At 39.9% G+C, this 22,909-nt stretch overlaps 1 protein-coding gene across 7 annotated transcripts in view; it reads left to right on the top strand.

Moving 5' to 3' along the window:
• The window catches only part of LOC139452196 (golgin subfamily A member 4-like), a 171,170-nt gene that overhangs the window by 119,867 nt on the left and 28,394 nt on the right, over positions 1 to 22,909 (top strand). For all 7 annotated transcript variants that reach the window (XM_071233572.1, XM_071233570.1, XM_071233573.1 and 4 more), the window contains 9 exons: positions 1,062 to 1,226; positions 2,252 to 2,410; positions 3,953 to 4,693; positions 6,586 to 11,391; positions 12,362 to 12,465; positions 18,591 to 19,071; positions 19,395 to 20,306; positions 21,163 to 21,429; positions 22,286 to 22,415. In XM_071233572.1, the coding sequence (XP_071089673.1) occupies positions 1,062 to 1,226; positions 2,252 to 2,410; positions 3,953 to 4,693; positions 6,586 to 11,391; positions 12,362 to 12,465; positions 18,591 to 19,071; positions 19,395 to 20,306; positions 21,163 to 21,429; positions 22,286 to 22,415 (7,765 nt within the window). The remainder of the gene's footprint in view (positions 1 to 1,061; positions 1,227 to 2,251; positions 2,411 to 3,952; positions 4,694 to 6,585; positions 11,392 to 12,361; positions 12,466 to 18,590; positions 19,072 to 19,394; positions 20,307 to 21,162; positions 21,430 to 22,285; positions 22,416 to 22,909) is intronic.

Raw genomic sequence — 22,909 nt, 5'->3', positions numbered from 1 at the left:
CAGGTAGTTCACAGTTTGGCACATGTGAGAACCTCCCAGGTGATCACAGTGAGTTCATACACTGTTCTGATGGCTTGATTGAGATTGATGATAGTGGTATCCAAGTTAAGCTCTTATTTGTGGGAGAGTTGGCGAGATTCCTCTGCGATAACATGTAGGTAGAATTATAGACTCTTATCTGTTGGAGAGATTTCTCTGTGATCATGATATTGAAACAGTTTCTGAAGGTTCAATAAAGTGGGTTCCAGGGTTGGGTTACAGTTTTGTCATTGTGGTCAGATTATCTGAGTGTCTTGATTTCTAATAATTAAGGTTCAGTTGTGTTTGCCTTTCTTGATGTCCAAGATTTGTTTCTGGTGTATTAATTCTTCATGATAAAAGTTTAGTTCAGCCAAATGAATTACCAACACAAAGGTGTTTGTATTCGTATTCACAGTCTCATTGTCATATGATTTAGTTTTTAATGACAATGAATTCCATAATTTTTTATATTTGTGATTCTAAAGCATGTTAAGAGTGCGATGAATTTATGTTGCGCAAATGATGGCTATACTCTGTTTATATACTGGTACGACTCAAAAGAAGTTAAAGAACACCCAATTCTACTATACTATAGTTAATCTTATAGCTTTAAACTGCATGACATGCATAACACATTTTTTTCTTTCATTTTTCTTTCTTTTTCTGAAGTACCTTGACCCAATGTCTGGCCTCATTGTCCCAGAGTTTCATGCCAGTATATTTCCAGTTTGTGTCTAGACATAAATATATAGTATTATTAATGCAGAGTCAAGCTGACACATTGTCTCAATGGGGATATTTAAAGACGAGATTAGTATTTACCACACAGACAGGAAACATATACAATGATGGTTTGTCTTGAATCAAACAATCTTCAAATATTGTCAAATCATTTGTCACACTTTTGTATACACTCTCTGTTTCATACTTACATCTGTTGTTTCAGTAATAAACATAAAAGCCATCAACAAGTGGAAATATGGAAGCAACAATTTATTGCCTGTACAGTATAATTTCAAAGCTGTCTTTTTTTTTTGCAGGTGTGTGAGTGTGGAGGAAGGGAGGTAACTCCAGCTGACAGCATGTCGAGGGGCCCTCTTGAGGTTGAGGCCCTGCAGGGGCAGTTGAAGGTGTTGCTGCAGGGGAAAGGGAAGGAGGCCGACACAGTGTTGAAGAAGCTGGATAAACTCAAGGATGCTGAACAGGTATGGTTGGTGTGCGAGGAAGCCGAGTTGGTGTGGTCGAGATATTATCTATGCTCCTAAATTCTAACTAAATAGCAGATTATAAGAGGCGACTAACGAGATCAGGTGGTCAGGCTCGCTGACATTGTTGATGCATTTCATTGTATACCAGTTGCGTAGATCAGTGCTCATAATGTCAATCGATGGATTGTCGTGTTAAGATTTGATTATTTACAGACTGCCGTCATATAGCTGTAATATTGCTGAGTGTGGCTTTAAACAACAAACAAACTAAATATGAGTATATAATTAAATATTAGCTACAGTGCTTTGAAGCATTGAGATAGCATAGTGATTACTTTTGGGTTTGATATTTCCACTCAAGCAAATTTTCTGATGACCGTTTTGGGTGACCACAGCCATGATGGAATATATTGCAAAAAGCTGCATTAACTTCACTCACTCATGCCTCCGATTTGGCAATGACTGAAGAGCCAGTGCATGTGAGTGTTATGTTTGTGTTGACCCAACACAAGATAGTACTTGTTACCCTGTCTGGAGTCTGTTTACTGTGTGTTAGAGGGGTATTCATGTTAAACTGCGGCATGGTATCTCAGTGGGCTAGCACAATAAAATCAGCATCAGTCCGGACTATTCAAACAGCCACACACACACGCACACACACACACACACACACACACACATGTGCATGCACGTTGCTATGTAAGCGGGGAGCACAGGTGGCCCAGTCATCTAAGGCGCTGTTTGCTGTGCAGAGTTGCGTCCCTTGGGCATGCCAGAAACCTATGATTGTGGGTTCGAATCCCGGTTCGCCCTGATTATGTTTCTAGGTTTATCAGCACCATACCCGTGCTTGTGGGTTTCACCGAAGACCTGCATCACTTTGGGCTTTCCTCCCTCATTAAGCTGACACGCCGCGATATAACTGGAATACTGTTAAAAGCGGCGTTAACCCAACTCACTCACTCACCCAGTACATCTCGCCTGACACTACGTTTGCTCACATGCTTGTACTCTTCCTTCAGCAAATCATCAATCTGGAGTGTACAGCCAAGGAACTTCAAGCCAAGGTCATTTCCCTCCAGCAAGAAAAGACAACTCTGGAGGAAATGTTACTCTCCACCCAGCAGGGGACAGCACCCTCTCCAAACAGACACGAGTCTGTCGAGGTGCTGGCGCTCAAGGTATTGGAGTTGTGTGATCAGAATGAGACTTGCGCGGAACTGGCAAGGTGGCAAGTGGTGTGGTTGATGGATGGATTAGTGGATAACTCTCCCTCCTATTTCTACTTTTCTTACCTCCCTTTGTTTATGTCACAGTCACTCTCTTGGTTCTTATTCTACACAGGACGTTGGTGCTGTGCCAACATTCTGTAATCACTTTTTGTAACATTTGAGCTAACTCTCTGTTTCTTTATAGTCACCATTAACCTACTCACATCCTGTGATATATATAACCTTGACTAAGGTAATCATGTGCTGAACAACAAGGGGGCACAGGTGGCCCAGTCGTCTAAGGCGCTGCGATTCGCTGTGCAGAGTTGCGTCCCCTGATCACGCCAGAAACCTATGATTGTGGGTTCGAATCCCGGTTCGCCCCAATTATGTTTCTAGGTTTGTCAGCAACATACCCGTGCTCGTGGGTTTCACCGAAGTGGTAAACGTCTGAGACCTGCATCACTTCGGGCTTTCCTCCCACATTAAGCTGACACACCGTGATATAACTGGAATACTGTTAAAAGCGGCGTTAAACCCAACTCACTCACTCACTCACACTGATTAACAATGCATGAAATGCTATAACCACCAGTTTTGGGCACTTACACCTTTGTGTAGTTTATGATACATTTCCTTTAAAAGAATAAATAGCTTGATTATTGATTATTTGTATCGTTGTAGTGAAACTTAAATGACAAGCTTAAAATAATGTTTATTTTGAAATATCCAGTACATAATTTAATTTAATTCATACCTTTAATTTTTATGATTTTCTGAATATAAATATTTTTTAAATAATATTTTTGAGACGGAAAAAGACACTGCATTATTTTCACAGTTCTGCGAATCCACCATACATGACAGAAATAAAAGGACTGCTGAAATTTGGACATGTCATTGAATACTTTGTGAAGAAATTATGTTTTTGATGTCGGATTCTTGAAATTTATGGCATTGTAATTCTTGGTGTATATTCAACCCTCAATATTACTAACAATGTAGAAGGTAGACAAAACATCTATTGCATGGAAAAAAAAAGTCTAAAGTGTAGATGTATTCCCAAAATACTAATCATTGTACCCTATAGAGGATTAATGTCTTAACAGTTACTCCATTATTGTCAAGTTTTATTGAACTGAAATTGACAGCATGATCATTTGATTTAGAACATGAATTGCAGTGAACACTGTACTGCATGAAAATTATCAGTTTTCTGTTTGTAAAAACTTGAAATACTATTTTGTACTGTTCAGTGATGTATTTTGAAAGAAATCAGTTCAATAATATTGATATTATTTTTCACAAACAAATATTGGTATATATCTAAGCTCTGCATATTATGTTCAATGCTTTCAAATTATTTGCATACTATAACTCATCACTCTTGTTTAATATCTGTTCTAGTTTTGTTCTATCTTATTCCACTGTTTATGGAGGGAGAGTAGAGAGAGGATGTCCAACATGTATGTATGATGGATGTTATTTTATGTTTGTACAACAACTTTTCAGGATCAGCTTGTATTCCACGAAAAGTCGGAGGTAGAACTTATGGAGAAGAACATTAAACTCCAGACAAAGTTGGAGGAATGTGAAAGTCAGAACTGTAAACTGCTCAGGAGGATCGATGAGTTGGAAGATACGGTTGTCAAACTGCAGACGAAGCATGGGAAACCCATGAACAGAACAGACAGTGAGAAGGAGAAATTTCATGAGAAGTTGATCCGGACCAATTCCGTTGGGTCCGATAGTCCGAGTAAACGGGATAAGAACTCCCAGACATACACCAAGATGCTGGATAAGAGTGTGACTGCCAAATATGAAGAACTCGTAAAACACACAGAAGCTGATTTTGATGTCTTGGATCAAAAGATGCAGATCTTGTATGAGGAGAATCTGTCTCTTCAACAACAGCTTGTTGAGAAGAAAATAATTGATGAGGAGTCGGACAAGAGTTTGGACATGTCTTATGATAGTCGGTTAGCAGAAATGGAAGAATACTGCGAAGATTTGCAAGATCGGCTTCACACTGCAGAAATGTCAGAAAGACAGTTAAGAGAAAAGCTGAAGCTTGCGGAGCACACCATCAATGACCTTGAGAGTAGTGAAAACTACTGTCGAGAGAAGGTCGAGGAGTTGACCAATCGTGAGAGTGAGGCAAAGAGGCAGACATGCCAACTTTACCACACGGTCCAGGAACTGAAAGAGATCGTACTGGACAAGGATGTTATTGAAACAGCTTTACGCGAGAAGGTAAAACATGGCCGCTTGAAGGGCATCATGGGAATGGATTGTGACTGTCTGCAATGCCGATCGTGTTGACTGCTGGTGGAGACCTTGACCCTGTAGATTTTAGACCTATTCATCTCCTCACTGTCCTGTTGCATCATGGGATTGAAGTTGATTAATGATAGTAGATTTCTGCAGACATGTGTTTTACTAATTGTAGAATTCGATCTAACAGCTTTAACAATCACAGTGATGTCATTATCATGAGATATTGTTTATTTGTAACATATTATTGATATTTAAAGTTAATATATTAGATCAATTTGTGTATATAAACTGCATTGAGGGATAGATAAAAGAATCAAAGCATGAATCTGTAGAGTTATTTCCCTTTATCATTCAAATACCTGTAAAGTTATTTCCCTTTGTCACTCAAAAACCTGCAAAATGTTTTTTACATCTGCATTTGTTGCTTCTTTAGATTCCCTTTGTCTTCATGTTGCATTAATTTGGATAAAAATGACTGAATGTTCCATGACCAAATGAAAATGTATCAGTCCATGCTTCCTTGTTGACCTTAACACAGCAGGAGCTGTGAGAATGTGTCTTGTCATGTGTGTCATGTGTGTTTTGGGTTTATGGATTAAGATTCATTGTACTAACAGTTCGGGATGAATACCCTTTGCTTGTTGGGTAATTGGGGACGATGATGCATGAAGCAGAAAATGTAGTGATGTTAATGTCTAAAGTTGGATTGTAACGGACTCACAGCATGTTCTTAGCTTTACAAAGTTAGATTGATCTTAAGGGATCTGAGTGAGTATCCATCCCTTCTTTGTAGAGGTTGATGCAGGCTTCCAGCATTTCAAACTGAATGCAAGCACGATTCCATCTCTGACATGTGGTTCAATAAACTTTTTCAAGATCATCTGTCCGCATCATTTAATTGATCTCTCCAGTGAGGAAATATATGATTCACAGATGAAACTGTAAATAGCATGCAACTAAGAATGAAATTTTAGAAATAATTTAATGAAATTGAGGGAATGCATGCTGTTGCCTTTCTTTTCAACTTCCGGAGCAAATATATCACTGTTAAAAAAATCAGATGTGAGATTTTGCATTTCTGCTTTACGTTGTTTTTTTGTTAAAAACATGGACAAGTTGCATGATAACAGATTTTTTTATCTGCATGTGTAAAAGAAAATTGTTTCATGTTGATCTATAGTTATAGTTTGAAACAAATCCTGTGTAATGGTATAATGTTCATCTGGGGTATCTCATCATGCTCCTGGTCAGAGCGTACCGTGTAGTGTCATGAAGTAGGTCACATTGATGCCTGTGACAATGTTCCTGACACGTCTTTGTGTTCAACATATGTTGTCATGTTAACTTCTCTGTATTTCTGTAATCTGAGGTTATTGATTTTAGAAATAAAACTGGCTTTCATTTCACAATATGACATGAACAGAGGGTGATATTCTGGTGATTACTAAATATTACCAGTACAGTACCCACGTCACCACCGTACTGATGTCATGAAGTTGCCTAGCAACAGTTTTCTTGTTACAATGTTAACTTTGTTATTACAAGTGTAATGTTTGTAACAGACACTATATGCTGTACGTTCATTAGTCATAATGATATCACCTTGCTTTACCTTCATTTGTCATAATGGTGATATCACCTTGCTTAACTTTCATTAGTCATAATGATGATATCACCTTGCTTTATGTTCATTAGTCATAATGATATCACCTTTCTTAACCTTCATTAGTCATAACGGTGATATCACCTTGCTTTACTTTCATGGGTCATAACGATATCACCTTGCTTTACTTTCATTAGTCATAACCATGATATCACTTTGCTTTATCTTCATATGTCAAAACGGTGTTATCACCTTGTCATTTCAGGTGGACTTTCTGGAGAAGGCAGAACTGGCCTCAGCCCAAATCATTCAAGAACTCCAGAATTCAGAGAAGAGTCTTCGGCATCAATTGGAACTGAAATCTGATATTGAGGGTGATGTTAGGTTTGCTGAGCGGCTGAAAGGCCGTATCAGTGTGTTAGAGAAGGACAACAAGAAGTTGAGTGTGAAGGTGTCTGAACTGGAGGAGGATGAGGAGGTGTTGAGGGAGAACTGGAGGAGGGTGGCGGATGAGGATGCAAACAGGATTGAGTGTCTGGAAGAGAAGGTGAAGATGTTGGAAGCTATGAACAAGCAGCTCAAAAATAGTCTTCAGGATGCACAAGACAATGTGTACATTCATAATAATGTTCCTCAATCTTCCTCTTTAGCCACTGAGTTGTCTGAGTCAGAAAGGAATAATGGTGAACTGACTCTGGCTAAAAGGTCTTTCTCAACTCCGTTTCTCCATTCCGCGGGTTATGAGGTGTCGATGCCTCAGAGGTCCCTGTCCCAGAGGGATTTGGACTTCATCACTGAATCTGAAGGGTTTGAAAAGATTCAAGAATTGGAGGAACAGATAAATAATATTGTAGAGGATAAGAATTCCAAAATAGAAAATTTGCATGAAAAGATAGCCAATTTGCATGACAACGAGGTGAAATTGACAGAAACTCTAGTGGAAATGGAACAAGAGGAACGGGAACTGAAAGCGAAGATTGCCTTGTACGAGAGCAAGGCTGTTACAGTGGAGAAGATGCTTCAGTATGAGGACAAGATTATGGAGCTCCATAGTTCACAGGAGAACCTTCTGGATAGACTGGAGTCTATGGAAGATCATGAGATGACTCTGCAGGAAAAACTAGACCTGGCAGAACAGCAGACGAAAATCAAAGTTGGGACTCTGGAGAAACAGCTGAAGAATGTGCATGCCCAGTTGGAGCAGGCAAAGACAAGAGGCGAAGAGCTTGTGAAAGAGAAAGAGTTCCTCAAGAAGCAGATTGACAAACTGGAGAACAAGATCAGATTGTATGTGAAGAAGGGAGAAGAAGCCAAGGAGAAGGTGACTGAGTTGAGTGGACAGATTAATGTGTATGAACAGAGAGAGGAGTATGCTTCAGGGAAACTGAAAGAGATGGAGGAGACTTTGAGTGCTATTCAGGAGAGGGAGGAAGGTTTGAAAGCTAGAATTTCTGAGCTTGAGAGTGAGATTGAAGTTTTGCATCAGCGGGAGGAGAAAGCAAAAGCTAAATTGGTTGGAATGAAAGATGAGATGAAAAAACTTGAACAGAAAGATTCACATTCATCTGCTAGAATTGTGGAGCTTGAAAAGCATGAGAAGGAACTAGTGGAGAAAGTGTGTCAATATGCTAAGAGGGATTCCAAATCAAAACAGAAAATTAGTGAGTTAGAGAGTCAAATGGGTGAGAGTGCTTCTAAATCTGTTGTATTAGAAAGAGAGTTAGCAGAAGCGAAAGAGAATGACCAGGCTAGATTAGGAACAATAAAAAATATGGAGAAAGCCCAAACTGAACTGAGTGAATCTTTGAAAAAGATGCGTGTATGTGAAGACAGATATGTCCAGCAGATCTCAACCCTGGAACAAACAAAGTCTGTGGCTGTAGCTGAGCTTGAGAAAGAAAAACATGCACTACTGGAGAAAATTAAGAAATTAGAGATGAGTGTGCGAGAACAGGTAGGAAGTGTTAAATACTTAGAACAGAAACTCTCACAATCTCAGGGATGTGAACGGACAGGTGCTGAGAAAATGTCGTCCTTGGAGACAACACTTGCAGATTATGAAGAGATCGTTGTGAGAAAAACATCTGAAGTAAAAGAATTGCAGAAAGAAAAGTTGGAACTGTCCAAGAAAGTAGATGATCTTGTTAATGAAGGTGATCAGCTGGAAGACGAAAAGATAGAACTGAAAGACCAAGTGTGGAATCTTCAGCAGGAGAAAAACTTCCTTGAAAGTCAGTTGAATCAGTTGACAGGGAAGGAAGATGGACAGAGGGCAGTCCTTGAATCTTTGAGAGCATCTTTGAATCAACTTCAAGAGACAAATAAAGAATATGAGACCCAAGTTCGGACATTGTCTTGTGATGTTGAATCTTTTGAACAGAAAAACAGGAGTCTTTCTTCGGAAATGGACCAAGTGTTGTCTCTGAAAAGTGAATTGGAAAAGAACATTCAGATTTTGTCGGAACAAGTTTCCTCTTTGGAAAAGGAGAACCAGGATCTCAGGACTCAAGTTTCAAATATTTCATCAGAAAAAGAAGAAATTCAGTCATCTTTGGACAGATTGACATGTGATATAGACTTCTTAAATGGTGTAGTGGGTGATCTCAAATTCAGTGTGAAAACCTTAGAAAATGAGAAATCTGAACTAAAGTCTGAATGTGAAACTGCTCAGACTGAGTGTTATGATCTCAAACAAAAACTATCTGCTTCAAAGTCATTTGATGAGCAGTCTGAGAAAAAGACCAAAGTAATGTCTCAGGATATGGAAACACTTGAAAATGCTAAGAAAGAACTCCTGAAAAGTGTTCTTTCTTTGGAAAATGAGAAACACAATATCTTGGCAGAACTTGAAAAAACTAAGAGTGAATGTGAAAGTGCTAATGTGAAACTGAATGAGAGTTGTGAAAATGAAAAGAATCTCAGGGACAAACTGACCGTGTCAGAAGAAAAGCTGTTGAACCATCAGAAAAGAGAAAAGGAGTTGGAAGATGAAGTGTCTCGGTTAACGGAATCCGTGGAGTCAGTTCAGTCAGAGCTCGATACTGAGAAGTCCAGCCTGGAGAATGTTGAAGACATAGTGAAGGAGAGAGACCAGTTACAGGAACATCTACAGCAGCTACACAAAGACCAGGGCAGGATGAGTCAGAAGATGGAAGTGTTGCAGGATGCGGAGACTAAGCTGATGGACAGGGTCATGGAACTAGAGCAGGTGGAACAGGATCTGCAGGAGAAGCTGGAGACCAGCTCCAGACTCTCCAGAGAAGGAACTCTCTGTTCCGAGATGTCTACTATCACCGATGTGTCCTCTCAGCCAGACATGTCAGACCAGTCAACGTCCACCTGTGATCTGGTCGGTGCTGATCAACCAGTACCTGTTAAGAAGGTATCTGGAATCTTCCAAAGACTTCAGGAGCTGGAGACGGAGAACAAGGACATGTCCATAAAGCTGCATGATTATGACAGTGCTACAACCCAGGCAAAGCAGATGAAGGATAAGGTGAAGTTGTTGGAACGATCAGAAGATAAATTGATGGAACGTGTTATGGAACTGGAAGAATGTGAAGATAGGTTGAGAGGTGAAGTTCAGAAATTGAGGAGTAGTTCAAGTGTTGATGAAAGTGATAGTGGGAGAGAAGTTATGAGACAAGCTTCAACTAGTGCTGAATCTGATACCTCAGCTTTGATTACTTATGTGGAACAGTTAAAAGAAGAAAAATCAAATATTGAAACTCTGTTAGATGAAGAGAAGGAAAATGTGGAAAAGGTAGCACAAGAGAAAATGATTCTTCAGGAAGAACTTTTACATTTGACTGAGAGTGTTCAGGAAGAGAAACAGACATTGGAAGATAAGGTGAAGACTTTGGAAAGATTGCATCAAAAAGAACAGTTCAAGGTTGACTCTCTTCAGAGTTCAGAGTTTGTTTTGAAGAAGGATTTAGAGACCCTGAAACAGGAGAAGAAGACAGTTGAGGATGAAATGAATGACCTGCAGAGTCAGGTCATTGACTTTCAAACACAAATTGTGGACCTTGAGAATCAGCTGCAGGAAGAACGTCACATGGTAGAAATTGTCACTGATAAAAAGATCAGCTTAGAGAAAAAAATGCAAAGTTTGGAGGAAACAGTTTCCCAACAACATCAGCAGTCAAAAACATATGCCAGTGTTGAGGATCGGCTACTGAAGTCAATGACGGATGAGTCAAGTGTGTTGAAGGACTTGGAGAAGGAGTTGAGGACAACTCAGGTGAAGCTTGCGGAAGTGCAGACTGAGTATGAGAAGAAGATCTCTGATGTACAATCTCAGAATCAGTCTCCAGATCAGAGTGAGAAACATGTGAAAAGTGCTATCAATGCCAATGTTCAAAAGGAACAGGAACTTCAAGAGCAAATAGAAACTCTACAAAGTGAGATTAGTGAAATCTGTGATAAATCAAAACAGCTTGAAGACAGAGTTATTGTGCTTCAGTCTGAAAATTCTAGTCTTGTGCTTAAATGTGACAGTCTTACAAAAGACAACGAAAAGTTGTGTGAATCTGTTAAGACCCTCAGAGAAGAGGGTGACCCAAAGAAGAAAAGTTCTACCCACCACCCAGTCTTGCCAAAAATCACCTCCCTTGCCACCGCCTCACCTCGTAGTAAAGACATTCTGAAAAAACCTCTTCCATTTGGTGCAAACAAATCAGTGCAATTTCTCAGGGAAAAAGACCTCCAAAGTCAAGTGACCGCTTTAGAATCCAAGCAGAAGGAACTATTAGACACTATTGGTAAACTCGAAAGAGAAAATGCCAAATTAAAGGATGGTTCATCCTCTACCTCAACGTCGACACTGTACCTGACTCCAGCCAGTAAGAAGTACGGAGGTTCACGGTACTCGGGGACCAAGGAGTCCTCTAGTGAGGAGCTCCTGCAGAAGGTGCACAAGCTGGAGGAGGAGAAGGAGCAGGGACGGAGGAAGGTGGAGGAGTTGGAGAAATACATCACAGCATTCAAGGCTGAAGTCACGAACCTGAGGGATTTCATTGTTGAGGGGGAGAAAAAGGCGACAGATACATTCCATATGAAACCCAAACCAGTGAGTATTTTGAATTGACATTTAATTACTTTTACTCTGTTGTTGGTTAAACTGTATCACAATCATACTTCTGTTAGAATTCTGGGTTAGAATTGGTCCACATAAAATAGATAAATGTTTTTCATCGCTGTTTTGCTCAAAAGGCATCGAACCCCGTAAAGATCTGCATTAGAATTGGCCTCCAACAAGCCATGCTGGTTTCATCCGACCAAAGGATAGGGTGGTCAGACTCAATGGTTGATTGTGTGATTGTATGGATTGCTGCGCACAATATCAGTCTCTTGATTGTCTGGTCCAGACTTGATTATTAACAGGTCACTGTCATATAGCCTGAGCAGTGCTGAGTGTAGCGTTAAATAACGAACTGGTCAAGGTCATGGTGTTTTATTACAGTTGTACTTACATTTCAGTGTAGATTGAAATACTTTTATTATTATGATTTAACATAATAACTGATAGGTTACATATGAGTCTGTTATGTCATGACTTTTGATCATAGACTTACAGTAGTTAATATGGTGAGAGTGCTTTATATATGGGCTCTGTTTCGCAATACAGTCCTAACACTGTGACCATTGTGAGATTGTGTTGGGATGTTCGGACATGTCAATCATGGCGCCAACAGGGTCTTGGTACTTGATCCGTCCAACCATACAGCTGCAGCTGTTTTAGATTTTTTGACAGATGGGGGTCTAAATGCTAAGATTGCTTGGTCGAGCAAAGGCCAGGGTGCTGTTGTACAAAGAGATCTTAGCGCTAAGGTGATCATAACTCCCATACCTTAACATAGACTTACAACAATCGTAGCGCTAAGGTTGTTTTGTACAGCGGCACCCAGGTCTTGCACAGTTTCAGGTCCTTTATGAGGCATTGTTTGATTATTTACTTGTTTAGTTATTTTGTGGATGTAAAGGATACGCTGAAGCATGTTTTATGATGTTGCTATTAAACCATCTGTGTTGATTTGCAGATGTCGCCTTCAGTGTCCCTACACCATATGGCAGAAATCTCAAATCTAGAAGTGGAATTACGAAGGAAGATGGCAGAAATACAACACCGAGAACAGACTGTCAGGTAGGGACATTGTGTAGAGTACAGGAGCTGATTGGTGTGTGTGAATGGGCAGTTGGTGGGCATGTTCATATCCCACGTGTGAAGAGGAGCTCTTTGTCAGCTGGAGTGAACAGATGCTGAGATGAACATTGTATGCAGGACACCCCCGGTGTGCAGGTCCTATACTGGTGCTCACCACTCAAGTGTACGCTAGATTTAATACATTGTTCAAATCAATATTGTCCTTAAGATAATTCAATATATGTAACGATGGAGGACTCGCTCCAATGTTTTGCACAATTGCATTGGTAGATCACATCAAAATCAATATTGACGATGCTGACGTTGCTGCATGACGTGACAGTTAACACTGTGCACGCTTTGAGGATGATCCATAGCAAGATTGATATCTGATAGAACAAGTGTTATTGATTTAATATTCCAACAACAATATAACATTTCATGTGATACTGGTTCAATTGATACATGTGTTACTTTTATATATATCAATCGTAGGGTTACCTGTGCTGTTTGGGGTTACCTGTGCTATTTTAGGTTACCTGTGCTATTTGGGGTTACCTGTGCTATTTTGACTTACCTGTGATATTTGGGGTTAACTGTGGTATTTAGGGTTATCTGTGGTATTTGGAGTTACCTGTGCTATTTGGAGTTACCAGTGCTATTTAGGGTTACCTGTGCTATTTAGAGCTACCTTCGCTATTTGGAGTTACCAGTGCTATTTAGGGTTACCTGTGCTATTTAGGGTTACCTGTGCTATTTGGTGTTACCTGTGCTATTTGGGGTTACTTGTGCTATTTGGGGTTAACTTTGGTATTTAGGATTAGTTGATTATTTAAGGTATTTGTGATATTTAGAATTGCCTGAGAATATTTTTGGGTTTCTGGAAAGTTTGTAACTGAAGAAGTCTTGATATTATACAATTTAGGGAACTTACCTCCCGAAAACTATAATCAAAGTTTATACAAACATACTGTAACACAAGCAAAACTAAACAAAAAATGCTCATAAGATGCAAAAATATTTGGCAAGTCATCAGCTTTATTGATGAATTTTTGGGTGGGTCAAATGTATGATCCCGTAAGCCAGTGACCTCGGACGTATAGATTTTTAACTCTACTGACAGCTCTAGTGGAGTCTTGTTTGTCCTTGAGAAGTTTGTAGAACATGAAGACGTGAAAGGTTTTATGGATGACACCATCTTTGTTGTTAGTAGCGACGTTTCAGTGCTACCTGCACCTTCATCGGGTGACAAACAGAGAATAGCCTTGAAATGGGTGAAATGTGAGAAACAATGAAAGAGTTATTGTCCATGTTAAGTTTCACGGTGCAAGCAATAGCACTGTTCCACAATGCGATGTCAGCACTACTACCACTATCTATGTCTATTTGTTTGGAGGTATGACAGTCGTAGTGCTGAGATCGCTCTGTGAAATTGTCCCCTGAAACGTAGCGACATGCAGTAAGGGGGTTCATGTGTATAAAAAGTTTGATGTTTTAATACTAAGATCTAGGGTTTTAGAGGGAGTAAGCTTTAACTAAAACACAGCTTATCGGCTTATCCTTAGAACTAACTCACCTGGCCTAATGACCTAGAAGAAAAGATAACATTTTGTTTTCTTACTCAACCTATGTTTTTAGCTTGTAACAGAAATAAGATAATTTTTGTTTTTCTTTGTCCTTAGATAAATATATCTTAGTTCTTTAGGGTTCGTGTTGGGATTGAGTTGTAATCTGCTGTCACAATGATTGCTTCATTTGTTCTCATGCATTAAGCGTTCTTTTCTGATCTTTGACCTAAATTGCACTACCTGTCTCCCCTGTAAAGAATAATGAGCTAGCTCCATGACAACAATCTTCACAGGTAACTGATGATTGAAAAGATTACCAGAATAGATCGATCTGCTGATAGGGGTATCAGGTTGTATTGACAGAATAATCTTGGATCATACTCAGAATTAATCTGTCACAGTCCCTGTGGGTATGCTGTGTAAGGTCGCAATAACAGCTCTATGTGGGTCAGTTTCAATACATTTGTTCCACTTGATTTAACGAGCGTTTCAAGAAGACTTCTGGTGGTGTTTGTTCCGTGTAGTCGGGAAAGACAGGTCGGTCAGGTGAAGGCGATGTTTGCTCTGGCTATTGTAAGATCATCTCAGCGAATTGACGATCTTGACTTGATGTCGTTAGACACCTGTCCGCGTGTTTCTACCTGTTTGGGAATCTTGGATCTCCACATTCCTTATAGCCATTCAACATATTATTCAGTCATGCTCGGCTTTTAAGAGTGAATAGTCAAGGGAAACGTGACATTATTTTGAGCTGTGATTTCTAAATGCTGTGCAGTGATCATTTTGTCACTTGTCACAAGCATCATTTTGGATTAACCGGTTCGGTTTGAGGTAGGTTTTCAAAATGCGGTTTGTTTCTGTTTCTTGGTAGATTTAGACAACATTAGTTATACTGTCACATGTTTTTTTGAAACAATTGACCTGTTTAATCAGGTTACGCTTATGGTTGTTTACAGAATTTATATCAGCATATTTCATCTTCTAAACTCTTAACTAATTGAGATTTTCTGTAAATGTTCTGTGAGTCTTGATAATCTAACTATTGTAAATGATAGTCACAGGATCAATAAGCCTATTTCCATCCTCTTCACAGAGCAAAAATATGCTTGCTATTATTGACTTAATTAACTTGTGTTAACACTGGAAATAGTTTGGTTATAAGCGAGTGCTGGCAATATGCAAATATGCAATAGTAGTGTTTGTTTACTATGCTATTACTGCATTGTCTGGTCGTTATAATGTCTGTCAGTTAAAAGGACGGAGACTTTGTTGGCATTTGTAACTTTCCATTGATTTCTTTATGAGGACCACTTAAAGCTGACTTCCTTCGGAGGTGGTTAACCATGATAAATCAATGCCTTTTATCTCAGGTGCTTGGTTCAATGGTGGAGGAGAGATTGATGCTCTGTAGCAGTGTTTTTATCATGTTTGTTTTGTGTTTGGAGAGTAATGTTAATTACCAGTATGAAAGGTCCTTATTTATTGGCTATATCGGTTGATTCTTATTTAATGTCAAGTTACATGTGTAGGTAAAAAAATATCCAGTTTATTTTGGCATTATTGTGTATTTTTGGTTTGCTTGTAAGTCTTGTCATTTATTAACGACCACATTTTTACTTTATGTGATGCCATGTGGTTTATGATAATTTTTAATGTGACATTTATGTGATATGCTGCTTTTCGATTGGACAAGAGGCAGGTCACAAAACTTATGCGAAGTGAATGAATGACACATTTTGATAGTGATACCTTTGTCATGAGACTGTATTCTTGAAATGACAAACACTGACAGACTACTTCCACATTCCTCTTGGAATTCCCAAGACAAATAAAATACAGAAACTTTGTTTCTGATTATTTAGACACTTTAATCTTGAGTTTTTGCGTAAGAAAAAGGCAGTGTTCGACTGCATGCCTGTGATTGATATCTTCACTTCAACCCTGCCTAGAGAACAAAACAAAGAAATGCATACCAAAACTATTGACTTAATCCGTGCCAAGACTGACAGCGACTGTCAACAATCTGAATTTACTTCATGTATGTGACATAAGTTTACTCAAATGAGCTCACACAAAGAGAAAGTCAATTCTTAAATGGCTAGGCACTGAATGTGCGTGCGTGCGTGTCTGTCTGTGTGTCTGTGTCTGTCTGTGTGTCTGTGTGTCCGTGTGTTTCTGTTGTTTAACATCGCACACAACAATATTCCAGCAATAGTTGCGGCCTGTAAATAACCAAGTCTGGACCAGACAATCCAGTTATTGATATTATGAGCTATGATTCACAACATCAGGTACAGTGACACACAATCAACCAAGTCAACAAGCCCATCACCCAATCCATTAAGTCGCCTCTTACGATGAGCAAAGATTGGTCGAGACCAATTCTAACCTGTATCCCCAGGGTTGTAGCTGATAAAATATGAGTGTATTACATAATTGTTACAACAGAAGTGATTGTGGGAATGATGCACATCATTATGGACACATGATATTGGACATGGCATTGCATCTATTACAGACACGACTGTTGATAAATTGGTTTGAAGTTGCAGATAATGAGAGTAGAACACTATTGTCACAGTTGCCTGGCAACAATTTATTGATGTGGCAGACATTAAGTGAATCCCAACAGGGTCTTTCACATCTATGCACTCACATGCATAACAGTCTAGACTGCAGAGAGCAGGGACTGTTAGAGGCAGATATAGGGTTTTGTTATGGTGGAGTGGAGGGTTGACGGTACCTCTACAGTGAATATGGAGGTGTAAAATCTTTAGCTGTAACCTTCAGTGGGGTTAGAGGGTTAATGGGGTGTGTCACATTTTAAAAAATATTCGGGAGCAATAATGTCGTTGGGGTCCATATGTTCGTTCTTGTATCTGCTACTGGTTTGTAAGCCTGCATCAGTAGTAGGGGAGGTGATACATTGACATGCATGCGTGTGTGTGTGACTGCTTGTACTGGTCTGGACTATTGCGGGGTGGTTGGGTAGCCTAGTGGTTAAATCATTCGCTCGTCACGCCGAAGTACCGTGATCGATTCATGACATTGGTACAATGTGTGAAGCCCATTTCTGGTGTCCCCTGCCCTGATATTGCTAGAATATTGCTAAAAGCGGTGTAAAACCATACTCACTCACTCACTCACTCATTCACTCACTCATCCACTGGACTGTTGCCAGTTTTATTGTGTTAGCCCACTGAGATTCAATCCCGCATTTTAACATGATACTCTACTCTGACACAGTATACTGACTCTGAGCCGACCAGTACTTGTTTTCAGCCCCTTAATGCCGAGCACCAGGCAGGGAAACAAGTATCATCTTTAAATTGCCTTTTGATATGACACAGCCAGGGATCGAACCACTGAGCTCCTGCTGTCAGTGCAGACGTTCCATCCACTGGACTACCGAGGCGATCTCTGTCCGTACAAAGTTCTGTGGGGACAGAGTGTTCACTGGAGTATCTGTTGGTTGATCAAGGCTGGGAGTGCCTCCTGTCTGCTGGCTAGTTCATTATTGATGCATCACGACATAGTTTTCCACCTGGAGTAATCAACCCTCGTAGTTTGATTGTAGTACCTAATGAATTTCCTGCCCGAATGTCCTCTCGGCAGACTCTTGATTAACTGATGGATAGAGAGGTTTGATGGTGTATGCTCATCGATGTCATGTCACAGTTAATGGGGACATGTCAGTAAACATCATCTGGTGTATGTTGGAAGCGCTGTCAGCTATTATTGATGAATCTTTTTTCTCTTATGGTCAGTAGGAATGGTGTTTTGATTGAGTAATGGTCTGATTGTTGGCAGAGTTTCTTGTAATGTAAGAAGGCATGTCTATGTTGTGTGTCTCTGACTTCATGGGGCTTTTTGTGTGAATGAGTTAACAGTTAAGTCAGTTCAGCAATGTTTCAGCCACATTGGGACTTTAACAAATGATTACATTTATATGATTGTCCATCTTCTTTATGGGGCGGAATAGCCCTCCATGTTTGTTGAGTCTACTCAGTACGGTAGGATTATTACAGTGTGTGACATAGCTGTTCTTGTGTCATTGTGCCGACATCATTGATGGTTGAAAATGCCATTAACCACTCATGGCTTGGTCTAGCCATGATAATTTACAGACTACCTTTATACAGTGGAAATGTAACTGAATCATTGAATCATGTGGATTCTAATTATAATGTCTATCTTCGAGATATGTCATACCTGTGCTCATGGCTTTCTCAAAGTGGTAAACGTCTAGGTCACTTTGGGCTTCCTTCCACATAAAGGTGACACACTGTGATGTAATTGAAAGACTGTTGACAGTGGTTAACCAAACTCACACAATTGATTCTTGCTATTAGCTGTAAATTGTCCAAATGTATCTTTTCTGAACACTGAATATGCTTCAGGTCTGTGATGATTTATGTGTAATCATTTTAGGAATTGACTACAAGATCACTCTCAACTTTGCCATGTCCGTTCCACAAAAGAATTCTGTTTTCATACTCTTCTTGCTTTTGAAATTAATGTAGATAAAGAACTCATTATTATCTTTTTCTCTTTTAGATCTGAAGTTAGCCCAGTTGGTGTTGAAAAACTCAGGCACCAGGTCATTGAACTCCAAGCATCAGAAGCAAGACTTAAACAAAAGGTCGTTGACCTTCAACTTGTAGAAGATGATCTTAAGAAAAAATTAAAACACTCTGATAGGTCAGCCCGACCAGCATCCGTACCAGCATCGAAGTGTGATGGAAACCATGCGGAATTCTTCCATAAAATTGATACCTTGAAGAAACGTGAAGAACATTTGAAGCAGCAGATAGAGAGACTGGAACAAGATGCCAAGAATCAGGATCTGTCCCGAAAGGTGGACCAACTTGAGCAGTCAGAGAAATCTCTGAAGAGGAAAGTTGAGCGTCTGGAGACCAGCCAGGTGGCAGCACCTGTTGCCACGGAGACAGCAGACACCATGTTGGACAAACCAGAGGATGTCCTGCTTCAGCAGATCCGTGAGCTGGAGAAGCTTGACAAGCATCACAGAGAGCAGGTTAGTGAGTGAGATGGGTTTAAGACAGCTTTGAACAATATTTCCTTTTACCACAGTTTCCATTCTATTGTACCCATGGAGATTTCAGGTAAGAAAAGCACTCCCCAGCCAGCAATGCTTGTCTTAGGAGACAACTTAATGGATTGCATTGCCAAGCACTGGATTGTCTGGTCCATTATTTACAGATTGTTGTCATAATGCTGTAATATTGGTGAGTGTGATATTAAATAAAAACTCAAAAATGAAAAATATCCTTCCTATTCCAAATTCCTGAGTAGTTAAGATAATCTTTGGTTCATTTGCTGGATCGTTTTTGTGGACAGATATCAGAACTGGAAGCTGACAGAGAGGAACTCCATGAGATAGCACGGAGGGACAAAGCCACCATCCATGATCAGAATGTCCGCAACCGGGAGCTGCAGCTGTCGGAGAAGGTGCTCCGGGAGCAGGTGGAGAAGATGGAGGCTGCAGAGACGGAACTGTACCGAAAGTGTGAAGATCTGGACTCTCAGAATTCCAAGATGGAGGACCAGACTCATCTCCTGCAGATCCATGAGAGGAGGCTCCGCGAACTTGTCAAGAAACTAAAACTGGATGAGGAATTATGGATTGCAAAATCCGAAAACATGGAAATGACTGTAGAAGAGCTTGCTGCTTCAGAGGTTAATCTCAGAAAGAGGCTGGAGGAGCTTGCCACAGAGAAGATGACTCTAGCGCAGAAGTCCGAATATCTTCGGCTTCGGTGTCAAGAGTTGGAAAGCTCTGAGACAGCTCTGTACGAGAAGGTGAAGAATTATGAAAATGTGGAAGTGAGTCTTCAGAACAAGTTAATGGTGTTAGAGAACTCTGAGGCAGCAGCTAATAGTAAGATATCCGAACTAGACATGATGAATATGGACATCTCCACGCGGCTGCAGAGAGCCGTGGAGGAGAATGCTGTCCTGTACAATCACATCCAGGGAATTCAGGGCAATGTGCAAGAGCTCAATAGACAGCTTCTTGTAGCCAAAGACTCAGAACTCAGTTTGAAACAACAGGTGGAGAGTTCAGAGAAGAACGAGGTTGTGTTGCAAAAACGTTTGAAGGAGTTTGAGTTGCGAGATATAGACTCTCAAGCCAAAGTGAGGCAACTTGAGCAGACTGAGGCTATTATGAAGGACCGCATCAGTAATCTGCATCGGAGTGAGAACAAACTCAAGTACAGAATACAGGAGCTGGAGAGCACGGGCAAACAGGTGAGACACCAGAGAACCTTACTATTGGGCAGAACTAATGACATTGAAGTAAATCCTCATATTGCTCTGTTCTGCTGCATGATCTTTTGAGTACAGAGTTGCTTTGGCAGGGAACATCTAATTGGCTTTCTAGAGATAAGGTCTTCATTAGGACAGCATGATGCCAGCTTGAGTCATCTCGATATGCATCAATATCTATGTCAGATTAGAACAAATACAGAAAAGTCATGAATTGATTATTTCTGTGACTTGAATGAACATTTCACAGTTTCATATTTGTTTTTATTTCGTCATCATAGTGTTTTGGCCAATGTCTGCAGATGTTCTCAAGCTTGTTTCACACTGTTATGATTACCATCAGGATGTTAGGGTGTCCAGATCTGTATTGTTGACTTCATTGGTATATTTTTCTGAAGTTAAAGTGTGAATTCAGCAAGTAAAACTATGCAAGAGTGTAAACTTGTTTGTTGACTGGTTTTTATGATCTTGAAGATGAGTTCTTTGATATTGTTCACTGTATGATAGTTTATTTACCTTCCTGTTTATCATAAAGACTCCTTAGAAAAACTTGAGGTTTATGTTTTCAGTAATAATCTAATCGATGCAGTAAGAATCTTTTGAACCTGCGTCCAGATGTAGAGAAGTGTGTCTTCCTTGTGTGATTATATACAGTCTGCATCATATAGGGCACAAAAAGATGACTTGTTCTTCAGCTTCTTACTCTGACATTTCCTTGTGTGATCATTAGGGCAGAAGACACTAATCTTTCCTTTGAGAATTAGGAGGGAGCACTGATTGTGAGCAGTGTTGTGGATGGTTACGTGTAAGCAATGAGTGTATTGACCTTGTGTTTCAGTCTCTCGATGGAGTGTCCCGGGAGAAACTCCCTCGCACTCTGGATGAGTGTCATAAGAGGATCGTGGTCCTTCAGAATCAGCTCAAGCAGACTGCCAAGTTTTCGGATGATGATGATGATGGAGCCATAGTGAAAGTGCCGAAAATGGAGTTGGCACAAGTGCAGGCAAAGATGGTTTTGCTCGAAGAATCTGAGCGTCAGTTGTCTGAGACAGAGAAACTCGTTTCTCATCTCCAAGACACAGTCGCACAGCTCAGACAGGGCAAGGTACGTCACAGACATCGGCGTTATACAACAAGCAAACAAAACATATGTTTCAGGATTCATGGGGGATAGTTGTTACGTTTCTGACTTCTAATTACCTGGGTTGCAGTTTGGTTATCATGTTTCAGGGTTCTAATGATTTTGGTTATAGCGCGTGTTATCATGTTTCAGGGTTCTAATTATTTTGGTTATAGCGCGTGTTATCATGTTGCAGGGTTCTAATGATTTTGGTTATAGCGCGTGTTATCATGTTGCAGGGTTCTAATGATTTTGGTTATAGCGCGTGTTATCATGTTTCAGGGTTCTAATTATTTTGGTTATAGCGCGTGTTATCATGTTTCAGGGTTCTAATTATTTTGGTTATAGCGCGTGTTATCACGTTTCCGGGTTCTAATTATTTCAGTTATAGCGCATGTTATCATGTTTCAGGGTTCTAATTATATAGATTATAGTGTGTGTTATCATGTTTCAGGGTTCTAATTATTTAGGTTATAGTGACTGTTATCATGTTTCAGGGTTCTAATTATTTCAGTTATAGCGCATGTTATCATGTTTCAGGGTTCTAATTATATAGATTATAGTGTGTGTTATCATGTTTCAGGGTTCTATTTATTTAGGTTATAGTGTGTGTTATCATGTTTCAGGGTTCCAATTATTTTGGTTATAGCGTTTGTTATCATGTTTCAGGGTTCTAATTATTTCAGTTATAGCATGTGTTATCATGTTTCAGGATTCTAATTATTTCAGTTATAGCATGTGTTATCATGTTTCAGGGTTCTAATTATTTCAGTTATAGTGTGTGTTATCATGTTTCAGGGTTCTAATTATTTTGGTTATAGCGTGTGTTATCATGTTTCAGGGTTCGTGTGGTCATGAGGTGGAGCTGGATGTATGTAGGAAGAGGATCGAATCCTACGAGAACATCTTGCAGCGTCTCAAACAAATCCTGCCGCCAGAGCAGGTGCCCTCTTTGTTGAACCCTGATTCAGGTGAGTGGAACGGACTTCTCTCTATCACAAGGCATGCCTCCTATGTTCACTTCAGTGCTTGGTCAAATTGTGGGAGTCTTTTAATGGCATTGAATTCTATGGAAGAACAGGTTCCAAGTACCTCATGCTTGTTATAAGAATTGATCAATGACAACTGGTTTTAGTGTGTCATTTTGTTTTGTTAGTGTGCTCATGCTATCGACCACATGTTTTCCAGTCTAGATTTGAATTTTTATCTTGATGGTGTGGAGTGTTAAATATGTATACTGAACAAAAAATAGGTTAGGGATCATAGACTATCATTAGAGGTCTATATACCATACACATTTAGGGAAACTCAGTCTTCACTGCGGGGCGGTCGGGTAGCATAGTGGTTAAAGCGTTCGCTCATCACGCCAATGACCCAGGTTTGATTCCCGATATGGGTACAAGCCCATTTCACAAGCCCACATGTGTAAAGCCCATTTCTGGTGTCCCCCACTGTGATATTGCTG

The sequence above is a fragment of the Haliotis cracherodii genome, unplaced genomic scaffold (assembly GCF_022045235.1).
Source record: "Haliotis cracherodii isolate W230 unplaced genomic scaffold, xgHalCrac1.p SCAF_9, whole genome shotgun sequence".
Taxonomy (NCBI): domain Eukaryota; kingdom Metazoa; phylum Mollusca; class Gastropoda; order Lepetellida; family Haliotidae; genus Haliotis; species Haliotis cracherodii.
This window is presented reverse-complemented; position numbering and strand designations above follow the sequence as displayed.